At 48.9% G+C, this 27,710-nt stretch overlaps 1 protein-coding gene across 1 annotated transcript in view; it reads left to right on the top strand.

Annotated features, from left to right (window-relative positions):
• Positions 1–6,827: 6,827 nt before the first annotated feature.
• The window catches only part of ARL14EPL (ARF like GTPase 14 effector protein like), a 38,653-nt gene continuing 17,770 nt past the window's right edge, over positions 6,828–27,710 (top strand). The window contains exons 1-3 of the mRNA XM_077280790.1: positions 6,828–6,889; positions 16,487–16,587; positions 24,051–24,184. Of these exons, the coding sequence (XP_077136905.1) occupies positions 16,495–16,587; positions 24,051–24,184 (227 nt within the window). The 5' untranslated portion in view covers positions 6,828–6,889; positions 16,487–16,494. The remainder of the gene's footprint in view (positions 6,890–16,486; positions 16,588–24,050; positions 24,185–27,710) is intronic.

A 27,710-nucleotide genomic window follows, 5' to 3' on the forward strand; every position in this document is an offset into this window, starting at 1 on the left:
CTCTGGAACGCTTTAACGGATCTTGGCGATTCTGACATTGTTTTCTCGTGACATATTCTACTTCATGTTAGTGGTAAAATTTATTCGATATAACTTGCGTTTATTTGTAAAAAAAAATGGAAATTTGGTGAAAATTTTGAAAATTTTGCAATTTTCCAACTTTGAATTTTTATGCCCTTAAATCACAGAGATATGTCACACAAAATACTTAATAAGTAACATTTCCCACATGTCTACTTTACATCAGCACAATTTTGGAACCATTTTTTTTTGTTAGGGAGTTATAAGGGTTAAAAGTTGACCAGAAATTTCTCATTTTTACAACACCATTTTTTTTTTAGGGACCACATCTCATTTGAAGTCATTTTGAGGGGTCTATATGATAGAAAATACCCAAGTGTGACACCATTCTAAAAACTGCACCCCTCAAGGTGCTCAAAACCACATTCAAGAAGTTTTATAACCCTTCAGGTGTTTCACAGGAATTTTTGGAATGTTTAAATAAAAATGAACCTTTAACTTTTTTTCACACAAAATTTATTTCAGCTCCAATTTGTTTTATTTTACTAAGGGTAACAGGAGAAAATGGACCCCCAAAGTTGTTGTACAATTTGTCCTGAGTACGCTGATACCCAATATGTGGGGGTAAACCACTGTTTGGGCGCATGGCAGAGCTCAGAAGGAAAGGAGCGCCATTTGACTTTTCAATGCAAAATTGACTGGAATTGAGATGGGACACCATGTTGCGTTTGGAGAGCCCCTGATGTGCCTAAACATTGAAACCACCCACAAGTGACACCATTTTAGAAAGTAGACCCCCTAAGGAACTTATCTAGATGTGTGGTGAGCACTTTGACCCACCAAGTGCTTCACAGAAGTTTATAATGCAGAGCCGTAAAAATAAAAAATCATATTTTTTCACAAAAATGATCTTTTCGCCCCCAATTTTTTATTTTCCCAAGGGTAAGAGAAAAAATTGGACCCCAAAAAATGTTGTGCAATTTGTCCTGAGTACGCTGATACCCCATATGTGGGTGTAAACCATTGTTTGGGCGCATGGCAGAGCTTGGAAGGGAAGGAGCGCCATTTTACTTTTTAATGCAAAATTGACTGGAATTGAGATGGGACGCCATGTTGCGTTTGGAGAGCCCCTGATGTGCCTAAACATTGAAACCCCCCACAAGTGACACCATTTTGGAAAGTAGACCCCCTAAGGAACTTATCTAGACATGTTTTGAGAGCTTTGAACCACCAAGTGTTTCACTACAGATTATAACGCAGAGTCGTGAAAATAAAAATTCTTTTTTTTTCACAAAAATGATTTTTTAGCCCCCAGTTTTGTATTTTCACAAGGGTAACAGGATAAATTAGACCCCAAAAGTTGTTGTCCAATTTGTCTTGAGTACGCTGATACCCCATATGTGGGGGGGAACCACTGTTTGGGCGCATGACAGAGCTCGGAAGGGAAGGAGCGCCATTTGGAATGCAGACTTAAATGGATTGGTCTGCAGGCGTCACGTTGCATTTGCAGAGCCCCTGATGTACCCAAACAGTACAAACCCCCCACAAGTGACCCCATATTGGAAACTAGACCTCCCAAGGAACTTATCTAGATGTGTTGTGAGAACTTTGAACCCCCAAGTGTTTCACTACAGTTTACAACGCAGAGCCGTGAAAATAAAACATCTTTTTTTTTTCCCACAAAAATGATTTTTAGCCCCCCAAATTATTATTTTCCCAAGGGTAACAAGAGAACTTGGACCCCAGAAGTTGTTGTTCAATTTGTCCTGAGTACGCTGATAACCCATATGTTGGGGTAAACCCCTTTTTTGGGCGCACGGGAGAGCTCGGAAGGGAAAGAGCACTGTTTTACTTTTTCAACGCAGAATTGGCTGGAATTGAGATCGGACGCCATGTCGCGTTTGGAGAGCCCCTGATGTGCCTGAACAGTGGAAACTCCCCAATTCTACCTGAAACCCTAATCCAAACACACCCCTAACCCTAATCCCAACGGTAACCCTAACCACACCCCTAGCCCTGACACACCCATAATTCTGATCCCAACCCTAATCCCAACCGTAAATGTAATCCAAACCCTAACCCTAACTTTAGCCCCAACCCTAACCCTAACTTTAGCCCCAACCCTAACCCTAACTTTACCTCCAACCCTAGCCCTAACCCTAACCCTAACTTTAGCCCCAACCCTAGCCCTAACCCTAGCCCTAATGGGAAAATGGAAATAAATACATTTTTTTAATTTTATTATTTTTCCCTAACTAAGGGGGTGATGAAGGGGGGTTTGATTTACTTTTATAGCGTTTTTTTATATCGGATTTTTATGATTGGCAGCTGTCACACACTAAAAGACGCTTTTTATAGCAAAAAAGTTTTTGCATCTCCACATTTTGAGACCTATAATTTTTCCACATTTTGGTCCACAGAGTCATGTGAGGTCTTGTTTTTTGCGGGACGAGTTGACGTTTTTATTGGTAACATTTTCGGACACGTGACCATTTTTGATCACTTTTTATTCTGATTTTTGTGAGGCAGAATGACCAAAAACCAGCTATTCATGAATTTCTTTTGGGGGAGGCGTTTATACCGTTCCGCATTTGGTAAAATTGATAAAGCAGTTTTATTCGACGGGTCAGTACGATTACAGCGATACCTCATTTATATCATTTTTTTATGTTTTGGCGCTTTTATATGATAAAAACTATTTTATAGAAAAAATAATTATTTTGGTATCGCTTTATTCTCAGGACTATAACTTTTTTATTTTTTTGCTGATGATTCTGTATGGCGGCTCGTTTTTTGCGGTACAAGATGACGTTTTCAGCGGTACCATGGTTATTTATATCCGTCTTTTTGATCGCGTGTTATTCCACTTTTTGTTCGGCGGTATGGTAATAAAGCGTTGTTTTTTGCCTCGTTTTTTTTTTTTTCCTTACGGTGTTTACTGAAGGGGTTAACTATTGGGGCAGTTTTATAGGTTGGGTCGTTACGGACACAGTGATACCAAATATGTGTACTTTTACTGTTTTGTTTTTTTATTTAGATAAAGAAATGTATTTATGGGAATAATATTTTTTTTTGTATTATTATTTATTTAGGATTTTTTTTTTTTTTTAACTTTTTTACTTTGTCCCAGGGGGGGACATCACAGATCGATGATCTGATAGTGTGCACAGCACTCTATCAGATCACCGATCTCACTGACAGGGCTGCAGGCTTACCAGCGTCTGCACTGAGCAGGCACTCGGTAAGTCACCTCCTTCCCTGCAGGACCCGGATGCCGCGGCCATCTTGGATCCGGGACCTGCAGCGAGGAAGGAGGTAGGAGACCCTCGGAGCAACGCGATCACATCGCGTTGCTCCGGGGGTCTCAGGGAAGCCCGCAGGGAGCCCCCTCCCTGCGCGATGCTTCCCTATACCGCCGGTACACTGCGATCATGTTTGATCGCGGTGTGCCGGGGGTTAATGTGCCGGGGGCGGTCCGTGACCACTCCTGGCACATAGTGCCGGATGTCAGCTGCGATAGGCAGCTGACACCCGGCCGCGATCGGCCGCGCTCCCCCCGTGAGCGCGGCCGATCGCGTATGACGTACTATCCCGTCACTGGGAATTAAGTCCCAGGTCACCTTGACGGGATAGTACGTCAGATGGGATTAAGGGGTTAAGAACTCTGAATTACTTTGACCCTGTCAGGATTTCCACCTCTTATTATGCACAGTTTCTGTATGGCCCTGCTGCTGTTTGTGAACTGGCTGCCGACCCAATCTGTCTCTTCTGTGCTCTGGTTCGACGGACAACCCGAGTCCTTTTTTTGTCGGCTTACCCCCTCTGGGAGTACCGCTGAACTCTGTGTCTGTTGCTGCGTCTTACCCTGGTGAAGCTGATATCACCTCACTTCCTTCCGGTTGCTGTATTATATATAATGAATATAGCCACGGATCCGGTATCCATCTCTGCGCCTATTCTGGGTAGAGGTTATTGCTACCCGGTTCTCACAATGTCCTTTTTCTCTATTCCTCTTTTCCTACTATGGGTATCACGGGCCTATAATCCATCATAGGGCTGTTAGGAGTTCAGTTATGCGACCTCTCACTTTCAGCTCCTCAACCCAACTGCCAGTCCTTTTCTCAGACCAGAATAGATCAAGGGGAGTCTCTGGAGCTCCCTCTTCTGGCCGGAGATGGTAGTGCAGTCTTGCTATTTTAATATTTGTATTTGGTGTCAATAACTATTTTTGTGGCAAATACCCCTAGGGGCGCCACATTACCAAAGGGCAAGTACATGTGGCATAATAAATAACATTACTCGTGCCACAAGTAATATGCTGTCGGATCTCAAATTGTTTAAGGCCATCAGATGACTCAAATATAGAACTACGCTGGACATTTGCACATGCCAGACAGTGGTCGCACTGGAAACTACCTAGGAGAGGACCCCGAGTGTTAAATACATTCTTAATCGGAGGTATGTAGTGACTCCTCACCAAAAGGTTTCCAATATTGAGTGCTCTCCTGGAAGTCATGGCTGGAAAATCACCCATGGCTGGCCCCAGGGCGGGCTCCATTTTCAGTATGGGGCAATGTTTATTCAGGATTGCCCTTATGTTCTGCCACTCGTGGTTATAGGTACTAATAAATCTAACAGTATCGTTATTACCCTTTTTAGTACGAGTATTTGTTCCATATAATAGGTCACTGCGTTGGACCCTCCTAGTCCTATCAAACCCACGTCTGATGCTCCTGTGGCTGTGACCACGTGATTCAAACCGGGATTGTAAGTCAGCTGCCTGGGTGTAAAACTTTTGATCCGATGAGCAGATCCGCCTCATTCTTAGGAACTGTCCGAATGGGACAGCTCTAATAGTAGAAGGATTATGGGCTGAATCAGACCGAATTAGAGCATTCACGGATGTGGGTTTTCTATAGACGTCAATCTGGACACATCGACTGTTGTCAAGCTCCAGAGTGACATCCAAAAAGTCCACCCTAGTAGGATGGTATTGATAAGTCAGCCTGATATTATAGGAATTAGAGTTAAGTTTAAACATGAATTCCTTGAGCTGCCGTGCCGTCCCACTCCACATGAAAAAAATATCACCGATATATCTCAGCCAGCACAGCACATGGTCAGCGGCCTCCGCGCCCCTGTCGCCAAAAAGGAATCTCTCCCAGTGTCCTAAGAAGAGATTAGCATACAAGGGTGCACAGGCCGCACCCATGGCTGTGCCGCGCTTCTGTAAATAGAAAATATCTTTAAACACAAAGAAATTATGGGTGAGGACAAAGCACAGCAGCTCGACGATCAGTTCACAGAGAGAGATGTCCAGGTCAATGGTCCCCAAGAAGAAGCGGACTGCATACAGACCGTGGGTATGATCAATACATGTATAGAGGGTCTGGATATCCACAGTGACCAATAGAACATCCTGGTCCACCGAGACGCCATCGACCCTCGTAAGGACATCCGTCGTGTCGCGTACATAAGATGGTAAATTTTTCACCAATGGTTTCAGAAAGTGGTCTATAAATTTGCAGATTGGGTCAGTCAATCCCTAAATACCAGACACTATTGGACGTCCGGGAGGGTCGGCGGCGTCCATGTGGACCTTGGGTAAAAGATAGAAAGTTGGTGTCTTGGGGGTCCTGACCGTTTACCTGTATATAGTACCTGTGTATACAGCACCCAATATACTCTGCACCCTGTAAATACTGCACCTGTATATACTGCACCCTGTATATAGTACCTGGGTATAATAAACAGGTACTATATACAGGCGGTAGTATTTACAGGGTGCAGAATATACAGGGTGCAATACACTGTGTATACTGCACCCTCTATATACTACCTGCTATGTGTAATACACAGGTACTATACACAATTCTCATGATATATTGATCTATTGTCAACAGATCAATATATCATGAGAGAATATGATGAATAGATCATGATCATGTCACATGAGTACTGCTGCAGTCAGATGGCCGCTAACAGCAGTATGTGCAGGATATGGATGTGGACAGTTATTGCAGGCACTAGGCAGCAGGGAGTGGGACTCAGACTGGCCTTCTCTCTCTCACACTGTAATGGCGGCCTCCAGCCTCTCAGACAGTAATGGTGCACCACTACTGGTCTTCACAGCACTTCGGAGAGTTCAGACAGGTTCATAGGCGTGCTTACGTAGCTGTTACGGGGAGCCTAGAAGGCTAAGGCAAATTTCCCGGGCCCCTGCAATATCCCTCAGACTAGGGAAAAACCCTGTCTGTCTCTCTCCCAGAGGGAGAGGGCCCTGACTCCTGTTTCAGCCCTATGCTGAAACCACCACCCGCCACCCAATGAAAAGACCTAACACCAAACTCCAGAGACAATACAGACAGGGAAAACTTAAAACGCACCACGTCGTGGACGCACAGGAAAACACAATAATGTGCGCAGGGCAAAACCAAAATACAAATATAAGAAGGAGAAATATAAACAAAGGATAATACACCACCAGATAATATTTCTTCTCCAAGATCACCACTCCAGACCAGATTCACTAGGCACGAGGCACAAGCTATAATCGGCGACGCCCAAAGTCCAGCACAACTATTTAAAGGCCGTGGGTGTGACCCAGCCTCCAACCCGATTACCAGCTAGATTAACCCCGGACAACCTAAAACAAGTCTAGCCGACGCCACTGAGCATATAGTGGCTGTAAATGGAATTACCGCTGACTGTCGGACACCCTGGTGTGAACATCGTCCGACATGACAGTAGCACGCTGTACATGACACGCCTCTGAACCTGTGCTGGCTTAACCAATCCCAGCCTGCCTCTAATCCAAACTCCCTGTCAACCGCTGACTCAGCCTGCAGTGATTCCCTCCCGCTGTCAGGTTTGTGTGGCCGGCCACTCTCCCGAACTAACGCGTGCCACGGCCAGGTCTTTCATAGTACACGCTGCGGGGTGGGCAGATGGCCCTGAACTGTTGGTAATTAACCAGCCCGGGGGGCAAATGCCTCTCTGCCACCTAGCCCAGCCCACCATTGATCATCACTGTGGATATGGTGTGGGGGACAAGTGAAGCTCTATCACCACTGTGGATGTGATGTGGAAACATGTGAAGCTCTATCACCACTGTGGATGTGATGTTGAGACATGTGAAACTCTATCACCACTGTGGATGTGGTGAGGGGACATGTGAAGCTCTATCACCACTGTGGATGTTATGTGGAGGCATGTGAAGCTCTATCACCACTGTGGATGTGATGTGAGGACATGTTAAGCTCAATTACTACTATGTATGTGGTGAGGGGACATGTGAAGCTCTATCACCACTGTGGATGTGATGTGGAGACATGTGAAGCTCTATCACCACTGTGGATGTGGTGTGGGACATGTGAATCTCTATCACCACTGTGAATGTGGAGTAAGGACATGTGAAGCTCTATCACCACTGTGGATGTGATGTGTGGACATGTGATGCTCTATCACCACTGTGGATGTGATGTGGGGACATGTGATGCTCTATCACCACTGTGGATGTGATGTGAGGACATGTAAAGCTCTATCACCACTGTGGATGTGGTGTGGGACATGTGAATCTCTATCACCACTGTGGATGTGATGTGGAGACATGTGAAGCTCTATCGCCACTGTGGATGTGATGTGTGGACATGTGAAGCTCTATCACCACTGTGGATGTGGTGAGGAGACATGTGAAGCTCTATCACCACTGTGGATGTGGTGTGGGGACATGTGAAGCTCTATCACCACTGTGGATGTGGTGAGGAGACATGTGAAGCTCTATCACCACTGTGGATGTGATGTGTGGACATGTGAAGCTCTATCACCACTGTGGATGTGGTGAGGAGACATGTGAAGCTCTATCACCACTGTGGATGTGGTGTGGGGACATGTGAAGCTCTATCACCACTGTGGATGTGGTGAGGAGACATGTGAAGCTCTATCACCACTGTGGATGTGATGTGGGAACATGTGAAGCTCTATCACCACTGTGGATGTGATGTGAGGACATGTGAAGCTCTATCACCACTGTGGATGTGATGTGGGGACATGTGAAGCACTATCACCACTGTGGATGTGATGTGGAGACATGTGATGCTCTATCACCACTGTGGATGTGATGTGAGGACATGTGAAGCTCTATCACCACTGTGGATGTGATGTGGAGACATGTGAAGCTCTATCGCCACTGTGGATGTGATGTGTGGACATGTGAAGCTCTATCACCACTGTGGATGTGGTGTGGGACATGTGAATCTCTATCACCACTGTGAATGTGGAGTAAGGACATGTGAAGCTCTATCACCACTGTGGATGTGATGTGGGGACATGTGATGCTCTATCACCACTGTGGATGTGATGTGAGGACATGTGAAGCTCTATCACTGCTGTGGATGTGGTGAGGGGACATGTGAAGCTCTATCACTGCTGTGGATGTGATGTGAGGACATGTGAAGCTCTATCACCACTGTGGATGTGATGTGGGGACATGTGAAGCTCTATCGCCACTGTGGATGTGATGTGGAAACATGTGATGCTCTATCACCACTGTGGATGTGGTGTGGGACATGTGAATCTCTATCACCACTGTGGATGTGATGTGGAGACATGTGATGCTCTATCACCACTGTGGATGTGGTGTGGGACATGTGAATCTCTATCACCACTGTGGATGTGATGTGGAGACATGTGAAGCTCTATCACCACTGTGGATGTGATGTGGAGACATGTGATGCTCTATCACCACTGTGGATGTGGTGTGGGACATGTGAATCTCTATCACCACTGTGGATGTGATGTGGAGACATGTGAAGCTCTATCGCCACTGTGGATGTGATGTGTGGACATGTGAAGCTCTATCACCAATGTGGATGTGGTGTGGGACATGTGAATCTCTATCACCACTGTGAATGTGGAGTAAGGACATGTGAAGCTCTATCACCACTGTGGATGTGATGTGTGGATATGTGATGCTCTATCACCACTGTGGATGTGATGTGGGGACATGTGATGCTCTGTCACCACTGTGGATGTGATGTGAGCACATGTGAAGCTCTATCACCACTGTGGATGTGGTGTGGGACATGTGAATCTCTATCACCACTGTGGATGTCATGTGGGGACATGTGAAGCTCTATCACCACCGTGGATGTGATGTGAGGACATGTGAAGCTCTATCACCACTGTGGATGTGATGTGGGGACATGTGAAGCTCTATCACCACTGTGGATGTGATGTGGAGACATGTGAAGCTCTATCACCACTGTGGATGTGGTGTGGGACATGTGAATCTCTATCACCACAGTGGATGTGATGTGGAGACATGTGAAGCTCTATCGCCACTGTGGATGTGATGTGTGGACATGTGAAGCTCTATCACCACTGTGGATGTGGTGTGGGACATGTGATTCTCTATCACCACAGTGGATGTGATGTGGAGACATGTGAAGCTCTATCACCACTGTGAATGTGGAGTAAGGACATGTGAAGCTCTATCACCACTGTGGATGTGATGTGGGGACATGTGATGCTCTATCACCACTGTGGATGTGATGTGAGGACATGTGAAGCTCTATCACCACTGTGGATGTGATGTGGAGACATGTGAAGCTCTATCGCCACTGTGGATGTGATGTGTGGACATGTGAAGCTCTATCACCACTGTGGATGTGATGTGAGGACATGTGAAGCTCTATCACCACTGTGGATGTGATGTGTGGACATGTGATGCTCTATCACCACTGTGGATGTGATGTGTGGACATGTGAAGCTCTATCACCACTGTGGATGTGGTGAGGGGACATGTGAAGCTCTATCACCACTGTGGATGTGATGTGGGGACATGTGAAGCTCTATCACCGCTGTGGATGTGGTGTGGGACATGTGAAGCTCTATCACTGCTGTGGATGTGGTGTGGGACATGTGAAGCTCTATCACTGCTGTGGATGTAGTGTGGGGACATGTGAAGCTCTATCACCACTGTGGATGTAGTGTGGAGTGTAGTGATTGTGCTGCTTTCCACATTCCCAGGACACTGTGTGCTGTTATTTCCAGTACTGGAGTGTGGACAGAGAGAGGTCAGCGCAGGGGCAGATTACTGACAGCCAATCAGTGAGCAGAGGGCAGGGCAGGACAGTGAGGCCTGGAGGTGCCAGCTCTGGCTGGGAGGCTAGATATTAGATAATAAAGCACAAGGAGCTGTCACATTCCATAGAGCTGCAGGTAATCAAAGCCGGTGCAGTGAATGAAGTGAAATTCAGGAAGAAAAGGACGAAAAAAAACCTAAACGTATAGGGGTGTTGTTGTGACTGTTGTATATTGCAGTACAGCACTGATTAGCTTATAAAAAAAACTATTTGGATCTCGGGGTCTTACCGTCTCTTTAACTAGACCTTTTCGTAAACCATTCAGATCAGATACTGCCTTCTAATATGCTTACAAGCAGGGTATACAGTCACACATAACACTCCCGCTATCTAGCCTTACGGAGGGTACTCAAATACGAAAACCAATCAATATACAGTATCACCCCCAAAGTGTAACTTACATTTGCTTCTCGATGCACTGGGGTCAATACTTCTGATCTCACCATCCACAAACAGATGATGGTGGAGCTGGCAGCAAGGAAGCACCAAGTACCCAAGCGAGACATGGAAAGCGCTGCTCATAAAGCATCAATCATCTCTGGACTAATAGTACAGAACCTGGGAGCCTAGACTGGACCCCCAAACTGTATACAGATCACACCGCGCCGGCCTCCCTAGAGCCGGCCTCCCTAGAGCCTGCCTCCCTAGAGCCGGCCTCCCTAGAGCCGGCCTCCCTAGAGCCTGCCTCCCTAGAGCCGGCCTCCCTAGAGCCGGCCTCCCTAGAGCCGGCCTCCCTAGAGCCTGCCTCCAGGGAGCCGTGCTATCAGCCCTGTATCCTAAAGAATGAATTTAGTGTGTTATTCTGTACTACAGAGGTTGTGACTGGTGTAGAAATCAAGTACATTAGTGCTGGGCTGGGACTTTAGGAACACATCAGACACTAGTGCAGGAGAAACATGGTGAGAAGAGACGCAACCGACCACGGACATCTATATGTATTAGCGGGGGCAGAAGTACGGTCCCTTGTTGGCTCCCACATTGTTGTAGTCGGACTTGTCACTGCTGTACAGTTGCCTGCCCAGTCTCTGGCTTCCACCAGGTGAATGTATCTGGACATTACTACCAGGATGTCACTGTGATGCCCACACATCCACTGCTATCTGCCACTTTCTGACTGCTGCTGGAAAAGGACCTAGCTGGGTTATATATTGTTCTGTTCCCACATCATATCAGTAGTAAACATGGCCATAGTCAAAATGTCTAATTATGGGGTCAGAAGCCCCTAATGATTCCATAAACACTGGATGCGTGCCGAGGCCCAGAGAGGAGGGGGTCTGACTCGTACAAGAGTGACCTGCGCTGTAAGCCTAGCTGTATGACTGACATATACATGCTCTGAGTATTTTTTAGTGCTCGGAGATTCAGGCTATGTGCACATGTTGCGGATTAGGCTTAGGAATTTCTGGTGCGGATTCTGCATGTCTTCGCAGAAAACGCAGGTGCGGATTTGAGGCGTTTTTTGTGCGGATTTTGTGCGTTTTTGCTGTGGATTTTGTGCGGATTTTGGGCGTTTTTTACCCCTGCGGATTTCTATAATGGAATGGGTACAAAAACGCTGCAGATCTGCAAAAAAGAAATGACATGCTCCTTCTTTTAATCCGAAGCGTTTCCGCATGGAATTTTCCGCACCATTAGCACAGCTTTTTTTTTTTTTTTACAATTGATTTACATTGTACTGTAAATCACTTGCGGATCTGCAGCATTTCTGCACCGCAAAAAACGCTGCGAATCTGCAGGAAATCCGCAACATGTGCACATACCCTTAGTTTTCATCGCCTCAGCTGAATGATTTACATCTCTTAGCCAGCTTGATTACATATGGGGATTCCCTAGCAACCAGGCAACCCCCACATGTACTTATGCTGGCTAACAGGTGTAAATCATTCAGCTGCGGCGATGAAAACTAAATCTCCGAGCACTAAAAAATACCCGGAGGACCCCCGAGCATGCTCTAGTAATGAGTATATGCTCTCATCACTTGTGCACTAATTGTTCGCATGCTGTGTTTGTGCTTGACTGTTGTATATGTTCAATGTGTATACTGCACTTCAGTGATGTGTGCATTGTGCTTGTGTGACGTGTGTACAATTCTTGTGTGATGTGCATGATGTGTGTGCAGTGCTTGTGTGATCTGTGTGTACAATTCTTGTGTGACGTGTGTGATGTGTGTGCGGTGCTTGAGACATGTGTGATGTGTGTACAATTCTTGTGTGACATGTGAGATGTATGTGCAGTGCTTGTGTGACGTGTGAGATGTGTGTGCAGTTCTTGTGTGACGTGCCTGATGTATGTGCTGTGCCTGTGTGATGTGTCTGATGTATATGCTGTGCCTGTGTGATGTGTCTGATGTATGTGCTGTGCCTGTGTGATGTGTCTGATGTATGTGCTGTGCCTGTGTGATGTGTCTGATGTGTGTGCTGTGCCTGTGTGATGTGTCTGATGTGTGTGCTGTGCTTATTAGGCATGTGTGCTGTACATCGGTGCATCCTGCGTGGTGTGCTACATAACATGTGCACTATGATTTTCAGATGTATGTTTATCATGTTTTTGTTTTGAGAAATATGTTAATTAATCTGATTTTCCATTTTCACCTTTTTATGCCCATTGGCTTGCACCAGCAAGAAATAATAAAGTCAGAGTTACTTATTCTCTCCGATGTCTCTCTGCTACTGCTATGGTTTATGTTTACAGGCTGCAGTGGTGATGTCATACCTACAACACACATGACCACTGCAGTCAATCACTAAGCTCAACAGTTATGTCAAGGTGGATAGCGCAAGCTGCTGAACCCAGTGAGTGGCTGAAGGTCATGTTTGTTTAATTGTGACACCACCACTGCGGCCTGTAAACATAGACTGGAGCAGTAGCAGGGAGGCATCTCTGGATTCAGGAAGTCTGGTTTTATTATTTTTTGCCCAGTAAAAACCAATTGGCATAAAAAAAGCTTAAACGGGTTGTCCTGTCAAAACCGGTAAGTCTGCAGTCACTCTGTTTCAGACCCGGGGCCGGTGTAACAGGCCAGATTAACCCCCGCCCAGAATATACCTCGGGTATAAATTGGACTAGGCCAGATTATACCCCTCCGGGTCAGAATATACTCCAGCTGCTGTAGATCAGATTTTTCAGGCTTTTGAGAACCATTGAGTGATAAACTCAATAACGAGGCCCCAGGCAGCACACGGGGTCCCAGGCAGAACACGGGGTCCTAGGTAGCACATGGGGGCAGAGACAGCGAACGGGGCCTCAGGCAGCCCACGGGAGGCAGAGACAGCAAACGGGGTACCAGGCAGCACACGGGGCCCCAGGCAGCACACAGGGTGCCAGGCAGTGCACAGTGGCCCTAGGCAGCATACAGCGGCCCCTGGCAACATATGGGGCCCCAGTCAGCACAAGGGGGCCCCAGGCAGTGCACAGGACCCCAGGCAGCATACAGTGGCCCCAGGCAGCACATGGGGGCAGAGACAGCGAACAGAGCCCCAGGTAGCACACTGGGCCTCAGGCAGCAAATGGGGGCTCCAGGCAGCACATGGGGCCCCAGGCAGCACACGGGGGGCAGAGACAGCGAACGGAATCCCAGGCAGCACACGGGGCCCCAGGCAGCACACAGGGTTCCAGGCAGTGCATAGTGGCCCCAGGCAGCATACAGGGGCCCTGGCAATGCACGGGGCCCCAGGCAGCATACAGAGGCCCCTGGCAGCGCACAAGGACCCCAGGCAGTACACGGGGCACCAGGCAGCACACAGGGCCCCAGGCAGCGCACAGGACCCCAGGCAGCGCACAGGACCCCAGGAAGCATATAAGGGCTCTAGCAGCACACAGGGGCCCCAGGCAGCGCACAGGACCCCAGGCAGCGCACAGGACCCCAGGAAGCATATAAGGGCTCTAGCAGCACACAGTGGCCCCAGGCAGCATACTGGGGCCTGTGGCAGCACATGGGGTCCCCAGGTAGCGTATAGGGCACCAGGCAGCACACAGTGGCCGCAGGCAGCACATGGGGGGCAGAGACAGTGAACAGGGTCCCAGGCAGCACACAGGGCCCCAGGGAGCACACGGGGGCTCCAGGAAGCGCACAGGGCCCCAGGCAGTACACAGGGGCCCCAGGCAGCGCACAGAGCCCAAGGCAGCGCACAGGGACCTCAGGCAGTGCACAGGGGCCCCATGGAGCATTCTGGGGCCCTAAGCAGCACACAGGGGTCCCAGGCAGCACACAGGGGCCCCAGGCAGCACACAGGGGCCCCAGGCTGTGCACAGAGGCCCCAAGCTGTGCACAGGGGCCCCAGGCTGTGCACAGAGGGGCAGAGACAGCGCATGGGACCCCAAACAGCGCACAAGGGGGCAGAGACAGAGCGCAAGGGGGGAGACAGCGCACAAGGGGGGAAAGACAGCACGCAGGTCCCCTGTGCGCTGTCTCTGCCCCCTGTATGCTGTCTGGGACCCCCTGTGCGCTGGGTGGGACCCCTTGTGCATTGTCTGGGGCCCCATTCTTGAGCATATCACTCAATCCCGTGCGATCTCTGTGGCCCTGATGCACTGCTTGGGTCCCCTGTGCACTGCCTGGGGCCCCCGTGTGCTGCCTGGGGTCCTGTGCGCAGCCTGGGGCCCCGTGTGCTGTCTCTGCCCCCCGTGTGTTGCCTGGGACCCACGTGTGCTGCCCAGGGCCCTGTGCGTTACCTGGGGCCCCCGTGTGCAGCCTGGGGCCCTGTGCACTGCTAGGGCCCTCTGTACGCTGTCTGGGGCCCCTGTGCGTTGCCTGGGGCCTGGTGTGCTTCCTGGGGCCCCGTGTGCTGCCTGGGACCCTGTTCGCTGTCTCTGCCCCTGGGTGCTGCCTGGGGCCCTGTGCGCTGTCTCTGCCCCCCGTGTGTTGCCTGGGACCCACGTGTACTGCCCAGGGCCCTGTGCATTGCCTGGGGCCCCGTGTACAGCCTGGGGCCCTGTGCACTGCTTGGGCCCTCTGTATGCTGTCTGGGGCCCCTGTGCGCTGCCTGGGGCCTGGTGTGCTTCCTGGGGCCTGTGTGCTCCCTGGGGCCCCGTGTGCTGCCTGGGACCCTGTCCGCTGTCTCTGCCCCTGGGTGCTGCCTGGGGCCCGTGTGTTGCCTGGGGCCCTGTGCGCTGTCGCTGCCCAACGTGTGTTGCCTGGGACCCACGTGTACTGCCCAGGGCCCTGTGCATTGCCTGGGGCCCCGTGTGCTGCCTGGGGCCCCGTATGCTGCCTGGGGTTTGTGTGCTGCCTGGGGCCCTGTGCACTGCTTGGGGCCCTCATGGCTGCCTTGGGCCCCGTGTGCTGCCTGGGACCCCGTTCGCTGCCTGGGGCCCCTGTGTGCTGCCTGGGGCCCCTGTGTGCTGCCTGGGGCCCTGTGTGCTGCCTGGGGCCCCGTTCGCTGTCTCTGCCCCGTGTGCTGCCTGGGGCCCTGTGTGCTGCCTGGGGCCCCCGTGTGCTGCCTGGGACCCTGTTCACTGTCTCTGCCCCTGGGTGCTGCCTGGGGCCCCTGTGTGCTGTCTGGGGCCCTGTGCACTGCCTGGGGCCCCCGTGTGCTACCTGGGGCCCCCGTGTGCTGCCCAGGGCCCTGTGCACTGTCTGGGGCCCTGTTCGCTGTCTCTGTCGCCCTGTGCACTGCCTGGGGCCCCATTCTTGAGTATATCACTCAATCCTGTGCGATGTCTGGGGCCCCATGCTGTCTCTGTCCCCCTGTGCACTTCTTGGGGCCCCTGTGTGCTTCCTGGGGCCCCTGTGCACTGACTGGGGCCCTGTTATTAAGTATATCACTCAATGGTTCTCAAAAGCATGAAAAATCTGATCTACAGCAGCTGGGGTACATTCTGGCCTAGGCCACTTTAACCCTGGGTATATTCTGGGCGGGGGGGTTAATCTGGGTTACACCGGGAACAGAGGGTATGTATGAGTTCCATACACTTGCATGGAGCCAATGCCACGCCCCATCTAGTGATGTTGTTGTCCAGTGGGCGTGTCTGACTAGAGGGCGCGGCCTCACTCCATACTTATGTATGAAGAGCGAGGCCACGCCCACTGGCTGGGGGTGTGTATAACTCATACATATCCTCTGTTCCCGGGTCTGAAACTGGTGAATCCCAGCAGCGCACAGAGTGACTGCAGAATTATCACTTTTGACCGGGCAACCATTTTAACAGGGAAAAGCCCTTTAGGATGCACAATTGCACAGAGGCCCTTTGCTTTCAGTGTCCGCCCCTGGATGTGCATATGCAAAAGATGAACAGTGTACAAAACTAGTTTATTTCTAAAAAATAAAAACACCTGATATTTCTACTTCTTATTCTGCAAATACATTTTTTTTATATTATAGCAATCACAATGAGTGAAAAATCGGCTAAAAATAATGAAGGAGAAGAAGGCACGGGGATAGAGCCTGTGAAAGATGACAACCCCAGACCTCTGAAGCAGTTGGTAGGAATTTCACAATGTACCTTTCATTTTATTCAGTCCCCCCACAGAACATAATGTAGCCCCCTCATAAAGTATAATGCAGCCCCTCTCCACCCCCATCATTGTCCTCATCACCACCTCCATCATTGCCTTCTCCCCCACCACCCCTATCATTCTCTCCCGCCACCTCCATCACTGCCCATTCCACCACCTGCATCATTGCCTCCTTCCCCACCATCATTGTCCAATTCATCACCTCCATCATCACCTCCATCATTGCCTCCCCCACCACCATCATTGCCCATCACCTCCATCATTGCCTCCCCCACCACCATCGTTGCCCATCACTTCCATCATTGCCTCCCCCACCACCATCATTGCCCATTTCATCACCTCCATCACTGCCTCCCACCACCACCATTGCCCATCACCTCCATCATTGCCTCTCCCCCACCATTGCCCATTTCATCACCTCCATCATCGCCTCCCACCACCACCATTGCCCATCACCTCCATCATTGCCTCCCCCCACCACCAAAATTGCCCATCACCTCCATCATTGCCTCTCATATCATCATTACTTATCACCTCCATCATTGCCTCCCCCACCATCATTGCCTCCCCTCACCCTCATTGCCCATCACCTCCATCATTCCCTCCCTCATTATGATTGCCCATCGCCTCCATCATTGTCTCCCCCACCATCATTGCCCATCACTTCCATCATTGCCTCCCCTCACCTCTATCATTGCCTCCCCACCACCACCATCATTGCCCATCACCTCCATCATTGTCTTCCCTCCCACCATCATTGCCCACCACCTCTATCATTGTCTCCCCCCACCACCATCATTGCCCATCACCTCCATCATTGTCTCCCCCCCCAATATCATTGTCCTTCACCACACACCCACAGCTCACCGCAGCAGCAGCTCATCACACACACTCTCTCACACACTCTCACACACACACACATGCAGGCAGGCACGCAGCACAGCTCACCTCCCCGCAGCAGCAGCGCATTCCAGCAGCCTCTTCCTCGCTGGATTCCTGGAAGCTTTCTGACTGAGACAGCAGCACTCTGGATGATGACATCATCCAGCTGGGCTGTCTCAGACAGGAAGCAGGACGCCGGTAGGTGAGTTGCTCTGTGAGTCTGTGTGCCTGCGTGTGTATGTGTGCAGTGCTGTGTGTGTGTCTGGTGCGGCTTTACATGCGGGCAGTGTTAGCTGCACCCTGCGGCTAACGCTGCCCGCTATTAAAGAGAAATGGTATTCACGCCTCTCCACGCCCATAGGGGCGTGGGGAAGCGTAAATATTCATTTGGCTTTAGCAGCGGGGACAGGATCCTGTCTCCAGCTGCTGTTACTGGCACAGGGCAGGCCCCCTTGACTCAGGGGCCCTATAGCCATTGGCAAGGGGCCCCTGGAGCAGTGGGGGCCCTAGGAAGCTGCTGGCCAGTATGCCAGCAGGTGTCAGCGCCTGGGCCCACCGGAGAACCGGAGCCAGTCCAAGCCTGCTTATTCCACATTTTCATTCTGCTCTCCAGCAGACCTTACCTCAGTGCTGTGGCTGCAGGAACCAGCAATATACTATGTACAGATCACACTTGTCTGCTTCCAGGGACATAATCCTCACCCCAGAAAAGAGAGATGAAATACTGAAGGCCACAGTATCCCAGGTGTAACAGGCCATAGTAGACCCCAAGTCCAGACTATACCCGGGGTTAAAGCGACCTAGGCTTGGTTTTACCCCGGGTATAGCATGGCCTAAGTGATTTTATACCCCCTCATGCCAGATTATACCCCACTTGATATTAGCAGTGTTGAGTGATATACATAGGAATTACTGTTAGTAGTGTGTATGTGCAAAATTTCAGCGCTGTAGCTGCTAAAATAAAGGGTTAAATGGCGGGAAAAATTGGCGTGGGCTCCCGCGCAATTTTCTCCGCCAGAGCGGTAAAGCCAGCGACTGAGGGCAGATATTAATAGCCAGGAGAGGGTCCATGGTTATTGGCCCCCCCGTGGCTAAAAACATCTGCCCCCAGCCACCCCAGAAAAGGCACATCTGGAAGATGCACCTATTCTGGCACTTGGCCACTCTCTTCCCACTCCCTGTAGCGGTGGGATATGGGGTAATGAAGGGTTAATGCCACCTTGCTATTGAAAGGTGACATTAAGCCAGATTAATAATGGAGAGGCGTCAATTATGACACCTATCCATTATTAATCCAATTGTATGAAAGGGTTAAAAAACACACACACACATGATTTAAAAGTATTTTAATGAAATAAACACAGCGGTTGTTTTAATAATTTATTGCTCTCTCAATCCATCAGGAACACCCTCGCTTGGCAAAATAATAAACACACAAGATACATACCTTCTGATGTCCTATCACGTCCAACGATGTAATCCATCTGAAGGGGTTAACTAATATTACAGGCACGAGCTACGATAAACCACTCGCTCGTGCCTGTAATCCCCGGGTGCTGAAAGGAAAGCTGGATCTGTACTTACATTGAGTCGCGGTGATGCGCCCCTGCTGGATGTTCTCATGAACTGCAGCCTGGGAACTTTTTCCCACGCTCCAGGTCATATGAGGACATCCACCAGGGGGCGCATCACCGTGACTGAAGGAAATGTAGGTCAATGACCTACATTTCCTTCATTCGCCGGGGAATTACAAGCACGAGCACACAGCTGCATTAGCAGGGCTCCTGCTTGTAAATTATTTTAACCCCTTCAGATGGATTACCTCGTGGGACGTGACGGTTCAGCTGAGGGTATGTATCTTGTGTGTTTATTATTTTGCCAAGCGAGGGTCTGCAAATGGATTGAGAGAGCAATAAATTATTAAAACAACCGCTGTGTTTATTTCATTAAAATACTTTTAAATCATGTGTGTGTGTTTTTTAACCCTTTCAAACAATTGGATTAATAATGGATAGGTGTCATAACTGACGCCTCTCCATTATTAATCTGGCTTAATGTCACCTTACAATAGCAAGGTGGCATTAACCCTTCATTACCCCATATCCCACCGCTACACGGGAGTGGGAAGAGAGTGGCCAAGTGCCAGAATAGGCGCATCTTCCAGATGTGCCTTTTCTGGGGTGGCTGGGGGCAGATGTTTTTAGCCACGGGGGGGCCAATAACCATGGACCCTCTCCTGGCTATTAATATCTGCCCTCAGTCACTGGCTTTACCATTCTGGCAGAGATAATTGCGCGGGAGCCCACGCCAATTTTTTCCGCCATTTAAACCTTTATTTTAGCAGCTACAGCGCTGAAATTTTGCACATACACACTACTAACATTAGTAGTGTGGAATATGCAAAAAAAATGGGGATATGAGATGGTTTACTGTATGTAAACCATGTCTCATATCATGTTGGGTTTGTGAAGGAGAAATGAAAAGGCGGCAATTGAATTACCGACTTTTCACTAACACCGCTGCGTATTTCTCGCAAGTCACACTGCTGGTCCGTGTGGAATCCGTATTTTTCTCGCCCCCATAGACTTTCATTGGCGATTTTTTTGCGCAATACGCTGACAAACGCAGCATGCTGCGATTTTGTACGGCCGTAGAAAGCCGTATATTACGGATCCGTAATATACGGCTGATAGGAGCAGCCCCATTGAGAATAATTGTGCCGTATGTTATGCGAGTTTTACGGACGTAGTTTCTGCGCTCTTACGTCCGTAAAACTCGCATGTGTGACGCCGGCCTAACAACGCATATACCTTCCCACTACGGGGAAGTCCGTTTTAAGTTATTAAAAAATGGCATCTAAAACCTATTTCATTAACAAGGTCTCATAAAATAGAGGGGTATAATGTAGCGGAGGGGTATAGTTTGGCCTAGGCTATTTTACACCCCGGGTATAATTTGGCTGAAAACAAATTTAGTTTGCGGTATACTCTGGCCTGGGACAAACAATACCCGAGTTTAATCTGGACAGGGGTTAATTTGGCCTGTTACACCTGAACTAGTAATATACACAGTGCTCCTTTTAGAGTGCTAGCTATAATGCTCATGGCAAATGCCACACTACTGTGCAGGCATTCGCCCCTGGTGCCTCCATTGGACCACCAAGGAAAAATGCCTACTCTTCTAGGTGATCTTTCTTTTTTGTGAGTTTAGTAAATTCTGTAAAATGATTTATTTTGCTTTGCTTATATAGCACTATAATATTCCACAGCACTTAAAATTGTCATGCATTAAAGGGAACCTGTCACCCCGGTTTTTCACTCGGAGATAAAAATACCGCTACATAGGGCCTGAGCTGTGCTTTACAAAAGTGTTTTTTTTCTACCCTGATTCCCCACCTAAGCTGCCGAAATTACTTACCAAAGTCGCCGTTTTCGCTTGTCAATCATGCTGGTCTGGTCATAGGGGCGTGGTGACAAAGCTGTTTCTTCCCCCAGATCTTGCTTAGGTTTCCGTTGGTGGCGTAGTGGTTTGCGACTGCGCAGGTGACGAAAAACAGCGCGCTCTGCGCTATATCCCTGGTGATCGGTGGGGGCGGCCATCTTCCTGTGGCCGCGCGTGTGCAGTTGGAGCGCTCTGCTGCCCGGGGCTTCAGGAAAATGGCCCCGGGATGCCGCGCGTGCGCAGATGGGGATCGCGGCGGCCATTTTCCTTAAGCAGAGTTTGCATCTCGGCTTCAGGAAAATGGCCGCCGCGATCTTCATCTGCGCATGCGCAGCATCCCGCGGCCATTTTCCTGAAGCCCCGGGCAGCAGAGTGCTCCAACTGCGCACGCGCGGCCACAGGAAGATGGCCGCCCCCACCGATCACCAGGGATATAGCGCAGAGCGCGCTGTTTTTCGTCACCTGCGCAGTCGCAAACCACTACGCCACCAACGGAAACCTAAGCAAGATCTGGGGGAAGAAACAGCTTTGTCACCACGCCCCTATGACCAGACCAGCATGATTGACAAGCGAAAACGGCGACTTTGGTAAGTAATTTTGGCAGCTTAGGTGGGGAATCAGGGTAGAAAAAAAACACTTTTGTAAAGCACAGCTCATGCCCTATGTAGCGGTATTTTTATCTCCGAGTGAAAAACCGGGGTGACAGGTTCCCTTTAAATGGGAACTGACTAGTGATGAGCGAGTATACTCGGTGCTTGGGTTTTGCTGAGCATGCTCGGGTGGTCTCAGAGTATTTCCGTGTGCTCAGGAATTTAGTTTATGTCTATGCACCTGCATGATTTGCGGCTGCTAGACAGGCTGAATACATGTGGGGATTCCCTAACAAACAGGCAACCCCCACAAGTACTCAGGCTGGCTAGCAGCCGTAAATCATGCAGCTGCGTCAACATAAACTAAATCCCCGAGCACGCCGAAATACTCGGAGACCACCCGAGCATGCTCAGGAAAATCCGAGCACTGCGTATACTCGCTCATCACTAGAACTGACTATAAAGGCATACATTTCAGTGTGCTAAGTACATAGATTTATATTTATAAACTGAAATTCAGCTAATGGTATATTGTGCTTGGCATTCTGGTATAAAGTGCATTAAAGGGGTTGTTTCCATTCAGGAAATCTTCATCCCGAGTTGCAGTTTATTATAAAATAACAAACTGCCCTTTCCTCACTATCCCCAGGTCTAGTGCTGAGTTTCTGATGCTCTTCCCACTGTCCGGTATGGTCTGTGGTACGTACGATACGTCAACAGCATGGCAGCCGATCAGTGAGCTTAGCGGTTCTGAAGTGGGTGTTCTGTTTACTCACTTATTGGCTATAGTGCTGTCATCGTGTCATCAGCACCGCAGCCACTACTGGACATACCAGCAGCTTATTGAAAAAAATGGCATTTTTATATTATGGATATGTACAGAATTGTATCAAGAAAATACCATAAATGCTGCTAAATGATGGACCAAGTAAGGACAGATCGTCATGAGACATATACCTGTAGATTGCACACCTAAAGGAACAGGGGCTCACACTGCCTGTGCGTTCACCCCAAAGCGCATTTCCGAAAAAAAACCCAGCCCGCTACCATGCCTCATGCCCCCTGACGAAGATTGGTTCCGAAAGGCGTGTTGGGGAGGACGCACAGGCAGTGTGAGCCCCCGTTCCTTTTGTGTGCAATCTACAGGTGTAGCCTTTGTGTGTATTATACACTTTTTTTGGTTAGTGTTATTTGGGATACAATACCGTACTTCCATTATTATAGTGTGTTAAAACTTTATGCCAACATTGTACTTCTGTCATATTTCTACCCCTGCCTAGTCTATGTACATGCTTTGCACACCATACCATCTGGCTTATAATACGGGGCCTATACTTAGGTGCTGTGTCTTTGCTATATATACAGTCAAATCAAAGGGAATGATGAGCACTCTGTAAACAAAAGTAGGCGGGTGCAGGCTGAACGAAAAGTCCCAATGTTCATGAAAAAACAGCCGCACTCCAGTAGTATGAAGATTTATGCCAAAAGTATTACATCTTTATTTGTGCATACAGACATCACCAGGTGTTTTATGACGTATACAGGTTGCTGACAATAAGGTTAACGTTTCAACCGGGGGCCGTCTTTGTCAAAACCTCACTTATGGTAGGGGTGCAGAGAGGAAAAAAAGTGTCAGTCCAATAAAGGCGGTGCCTGTAGGAACGTGGGGAAGCTATGTCCGTACCATTGGTGATGCATAGCTTCCCTACGTCCGCAACCTGTATACGTCATAAAGCACCTGGTGATGTCTGTACGCACAAATAAAGATATAATACTTTTGGCATAAATCTTCATACTACTGGAGTGCGGCTGTTTTTTCATGAACATTTGCTATATACACTGCATACATTTCATCTGTTTACTTGTTACATAGCATAATCCAGCTGTGACAAAGACCGTATGGTCGAAACGCGTAGCTTTCTTCACTTGTGATATGGCATTGTCCCAGGAGTGTGTCCTCTACTATTTTATATGATGGATTAAAGTTTTACATTTTATCTAAGAAGCTGGAACATTTTTCTCTTTTACATAGCATAATCCACTGCCTGTTGTGTCCTTGTGCATTGTATGTGTTGTGTATCCACGCCCTTTCCTACCTGTTTTTTACTTCATGCTTAATAACGAATTGTTACATTTTATAACATTGTTACTATGTGATCGTCTTTTCCACCCTCTCCTTTGTTACTGGACACCGAGAACAATGCTAGAGACTCAGTGCTGGAACTAGGGATGTTGAGTAACAAACTACAGCTGGGAACCCCTTTAAGAATTACATTATGAAAAATAGCTTGTCCATCATCTGCCCTCAATCAACTTCACCAGGATTGTCTGAAAACTGTTATCAGAACAATAGTTTCACGGACAGAACTTTTTGCAAATGTTCTTTTTTAGTACATGCCAAGTTCATACTACTACTACTACTACTACTAATAATAATAATATAGGTGTGGGAGTGGCATGGAGACTGCATAAAGTACAAATAATTCATTATAACTTTTGTCATTATTGTTTTCCCAGCAAATTGAGCGACAGTTGAAATGTTTAGCTTTCCAGAACCCTGGACCTCAGGTCGCAGACTTTAATCCTGAAACTCGAAAACAAAAGAAGAAAGCCTACATGTCTCAGATGAATGGATATTATACTACCAACAAGTAAGGCTTATAAGATTATATCAAACTGGGAACATTTGTTTTCTCTCTTATCTGTGGGTTGCGAGAGATCTGCCAATCCAGCTGAAATGGGCAAGAAGAAGCTTGTGAGGTGCCGCTCAGATGACATCTCTGGCGAAGTGCCGGCCAAATGAATCCTCAGGTGAGGTGTCGCCCAGGTGACTTCTCTGGCGAGGTGCTGCCCAGGTGACTTCTCTGGCGAGATGTAGCCCAGATGACTTCTCTGGCGAGGTGTCACCCAGATGACTTCTCTGGCGAGGTGTCACCCAGATGACTTCTCTGGCGAGGTGTCGACCAGATGACTTCTTTGGCGAGGTGTCGACCAGATGACTTCTTTGGCGAGGTGTCGACCAGATGACTTCTCTGGCGAGGTGTCGACCAGATGACTTCTCTGGCGAGGTGTCGACCAGATGACTTCTTTGGCGAGGTGTCGACCAGATGACTTCTCTGGCGAGGTGTCGACCAGATGACTTCTCTGGCGAGGTGTTGACCAGATGACTTCTCTCCCTATTCCCAGCTACTTTTTGAAGTAAAGTTGTCAGCACAAAATTACTGAATTGTGGTCCAAGTTCAGATGAAAAAGCACAGATGTGTGAAATTCAGCCTAAATTATAGATATCGGTTATGAGTGAGACTGTCTCTATTTCATACTGCCCAATGTTCAGACAGCAAGAATCTCCTGACATGTTACTTTTAAAAATATGCTCAAAAGGAGATTATTTTGCTAGAAATTGAGAGATTGATGAATTCATAGCATAGTCTGTGCATATAAAATATAACTAAGGGCCTTAATCATAATTTTTTTGATTTTTTTTACTTTTCCTGGGGTCTATCACAGTGCTCAATATGAACCAATAGGAAAAATGTCCTATTGGTGCCGGGTGCCGGCCAGCAGACAGATCTCGGTAGGCACACTGTGCATGCGCCTGCCATTTTCTCTAGGAAGAAGATGCCGGTGGCTCGGGGGACTGCACGGGGGGTTGCAGGGACAACAGAGGTATTGGGGGGATTGGGGGACCCTATTTCTCTCTCTCCTCTGATGTGCGATCACATACAAGGATGGGAATAAGAAGCCATGCATACCAGAATAGGGACAATGCATACCTGGCTTATACTCGAGTCAATACGTTTTCCCAGGTTTTCGAGGCAAAATTAGGTGCCTCGGCTTACACTCAGGTCGACTTATACACGAGTATATACGGTAAGTGTGACAAACATGTAAAAGAATAGGAAATCAGGAAGGGGGTAAACACTTTTTCACACAACTGTATTTCATGTTTACATGTTATAGCACTACAGAATGTAACTTTATTTATTAAATAATTACCGTATACACTCGAGTATAAGCCGACCCGAGTATAAGCCGACCCCCCCTAATTTTGCAACAAAAAACTGGGAAAACTTAATGACTCGAGTATAAGCCTAGGGTGGAAAATGCAGCAGCTACCGGAAAATGTCAAAAATAAAAATAGATACCAATAAAAGTAAAATTTATTGAGACATCAGTAGGTTAAGTGTTTTTGAATATCCATATTGAATCAGGAGCCCCATATAATGCTCCCTAAAGTTCATTATGGCCCCATAAGATGCTGCATATACAAATATCCCCAGGGGCGTAACTACCGCGGTCGCAGCGGTCGCCATTGCGACCGGGCCCCGCAGGTCAGGGGCCCCGGGCCGGCAGGTCTGAGCAGGGCCAGGCTGGCCATCGGGCACTTCTGGCAAATGCCAGAAGAGCCGATGCCAGTAGTGGGCCGCTGCACTGTTCCTCCCCCGGAACCCCCCCAGTGCCGCCGCCGCCGCCGCATTTAACTATACCGGCGTCTATGACACCGGTATAGTTCAATGCAATGATGGGAGGAGAGAGCGTCACCTGACGCTTCCTCTCCCATCATTCCCCGCTCTGCCTCTGACAGTACACTGCGGGTGCGCGATGACGTCATATCATCGCGCACCTGCAGTGTCCTGGGCAGACTGCAGCCGCCAGGAGCAGCGCGGGCAAAAGGAAAGGTGAGGAGAGTTTTTTTTTTTTTTTCTTTTTAACCGGACTGTGGGGCCATTATCGGGGGGGGGGGATGAGATGAGATGTGGGCTGTGCTCTATATACCCCTGTGCGGGCTGTGCTGTATATACCCCTGTGGGGCTGTGCTGTATATATCCCTGTGCGGGCTCTGCTGTATATACCCCTGTGGGGGCTGTGCTGTATATATCCCTGTGCGGGCTCTGCTGTATATATCCCTGTGCGGGCTCTGCTGTATATACCACTGTGCGGGCTCTGCTGTATATACCACTGTGCGGGCTCTGCTGTATATACCACTGTGCGGGCTCTGCTGTATATAACACTGTGCGGGCTGTGCTCTATATACCACTGTGCGGGCTCTGCTGGATATACCACTGTGCGGTCTGTGCTGGATATACCACTGTGCTGTCTGTGCTGGATATACCACTGTGCTGTCTGTGCTGTATATACCACTGTGAGGGCTGTGCTGGATATACCACTGTGCGGTCTGTGCTGGATATACCACTGTGCGGTCTGTGCTGGATATACCACTGTGCGGTCTGTGCTGGATATACCACTGTGCGGTCTGTGCTGGATATACCACTGTGCGGTCTGTGCTGGATATACCACTGTGCGGGCTGTGCTGTATATACCCCTGTGCGGGCTGTGCTGTATATACCACTGTGCGGTCTGTGCTGGATATACCACTGTGAGGGCTGTGCTGGATATACCACTGTGCGGTCTGTGCTGGATATACCACTGTGCGGTCTGTGCTGGATATACCACTGTGCGGGCTGTGCTGGATATACCACTGTGCGGGCTGTGCTGGCACCCAACACCATGTTGCAGTGCAGGAGATTCCTGCAACAGTCCGAGGCGTATCTAGGGGAAGCGGGGCGGGGGAAGGTGGGGGGGTTGCGGGTGCGGGGGAAGGTGGGGGGGTAGGGGGGGGTAGGGGGGGGGCCCCATTTGGAAGTTCGCACCGGGGCCCATAACTTTGTAGTTACGCCACTGAATATCCCCCATATAATGCTCCATGCAGTTCTTTATGGCCCCATAAGATGCCCCATATAATGCTCCATTCAGTTCTTTATGGCCCCATAGATGCTCCATATAATGCTCCATGCAGTTCTTTATGGCCCCATAGATGCCCCATGCAGTTCTTTATGGCCCCATATAGTGCTCCATGCAGTTCTTTATGGCCCCATGTAATGCTCCATATAATGCTCCATGCAGTTCTTTATGGCCCCATAGATGCCCCATATAATGCTCCATGCAGTTCTTTATGGCCCCATGTAATGCTCCATATAATGCTCCATGCAGTTCTTTATGGCACCATAGATGCCCCATATAATGCTCCATGCAGTTATGGCCCCATAGATGCCCATATAATGCTCCATGCAGTTATGGCCCCATAGATGCTCCATATAATGCTCCATGTAGTTCTTTATGGCCCCATAGACACTCCATATAGCATTGTGCCACATGTAATGCTGCTGCTGCTGCACT

The sequence above is a fragment of the Ranitomeya variabilis genome, chromosome 1 (assembly GCF_051348905.1).
Source record: "Ranitomeya variabilis isolate aRanVar5 chromosome 1, aRanVar5.hap1, whole genome shotgun sequence".
NCBI classification, from domain to species: Eukaryota; Metazoa; Chordata; class Amphibia; order Anura; family Dendrobatidae; genus Ranitomeya; species Ranitomeya variabilis.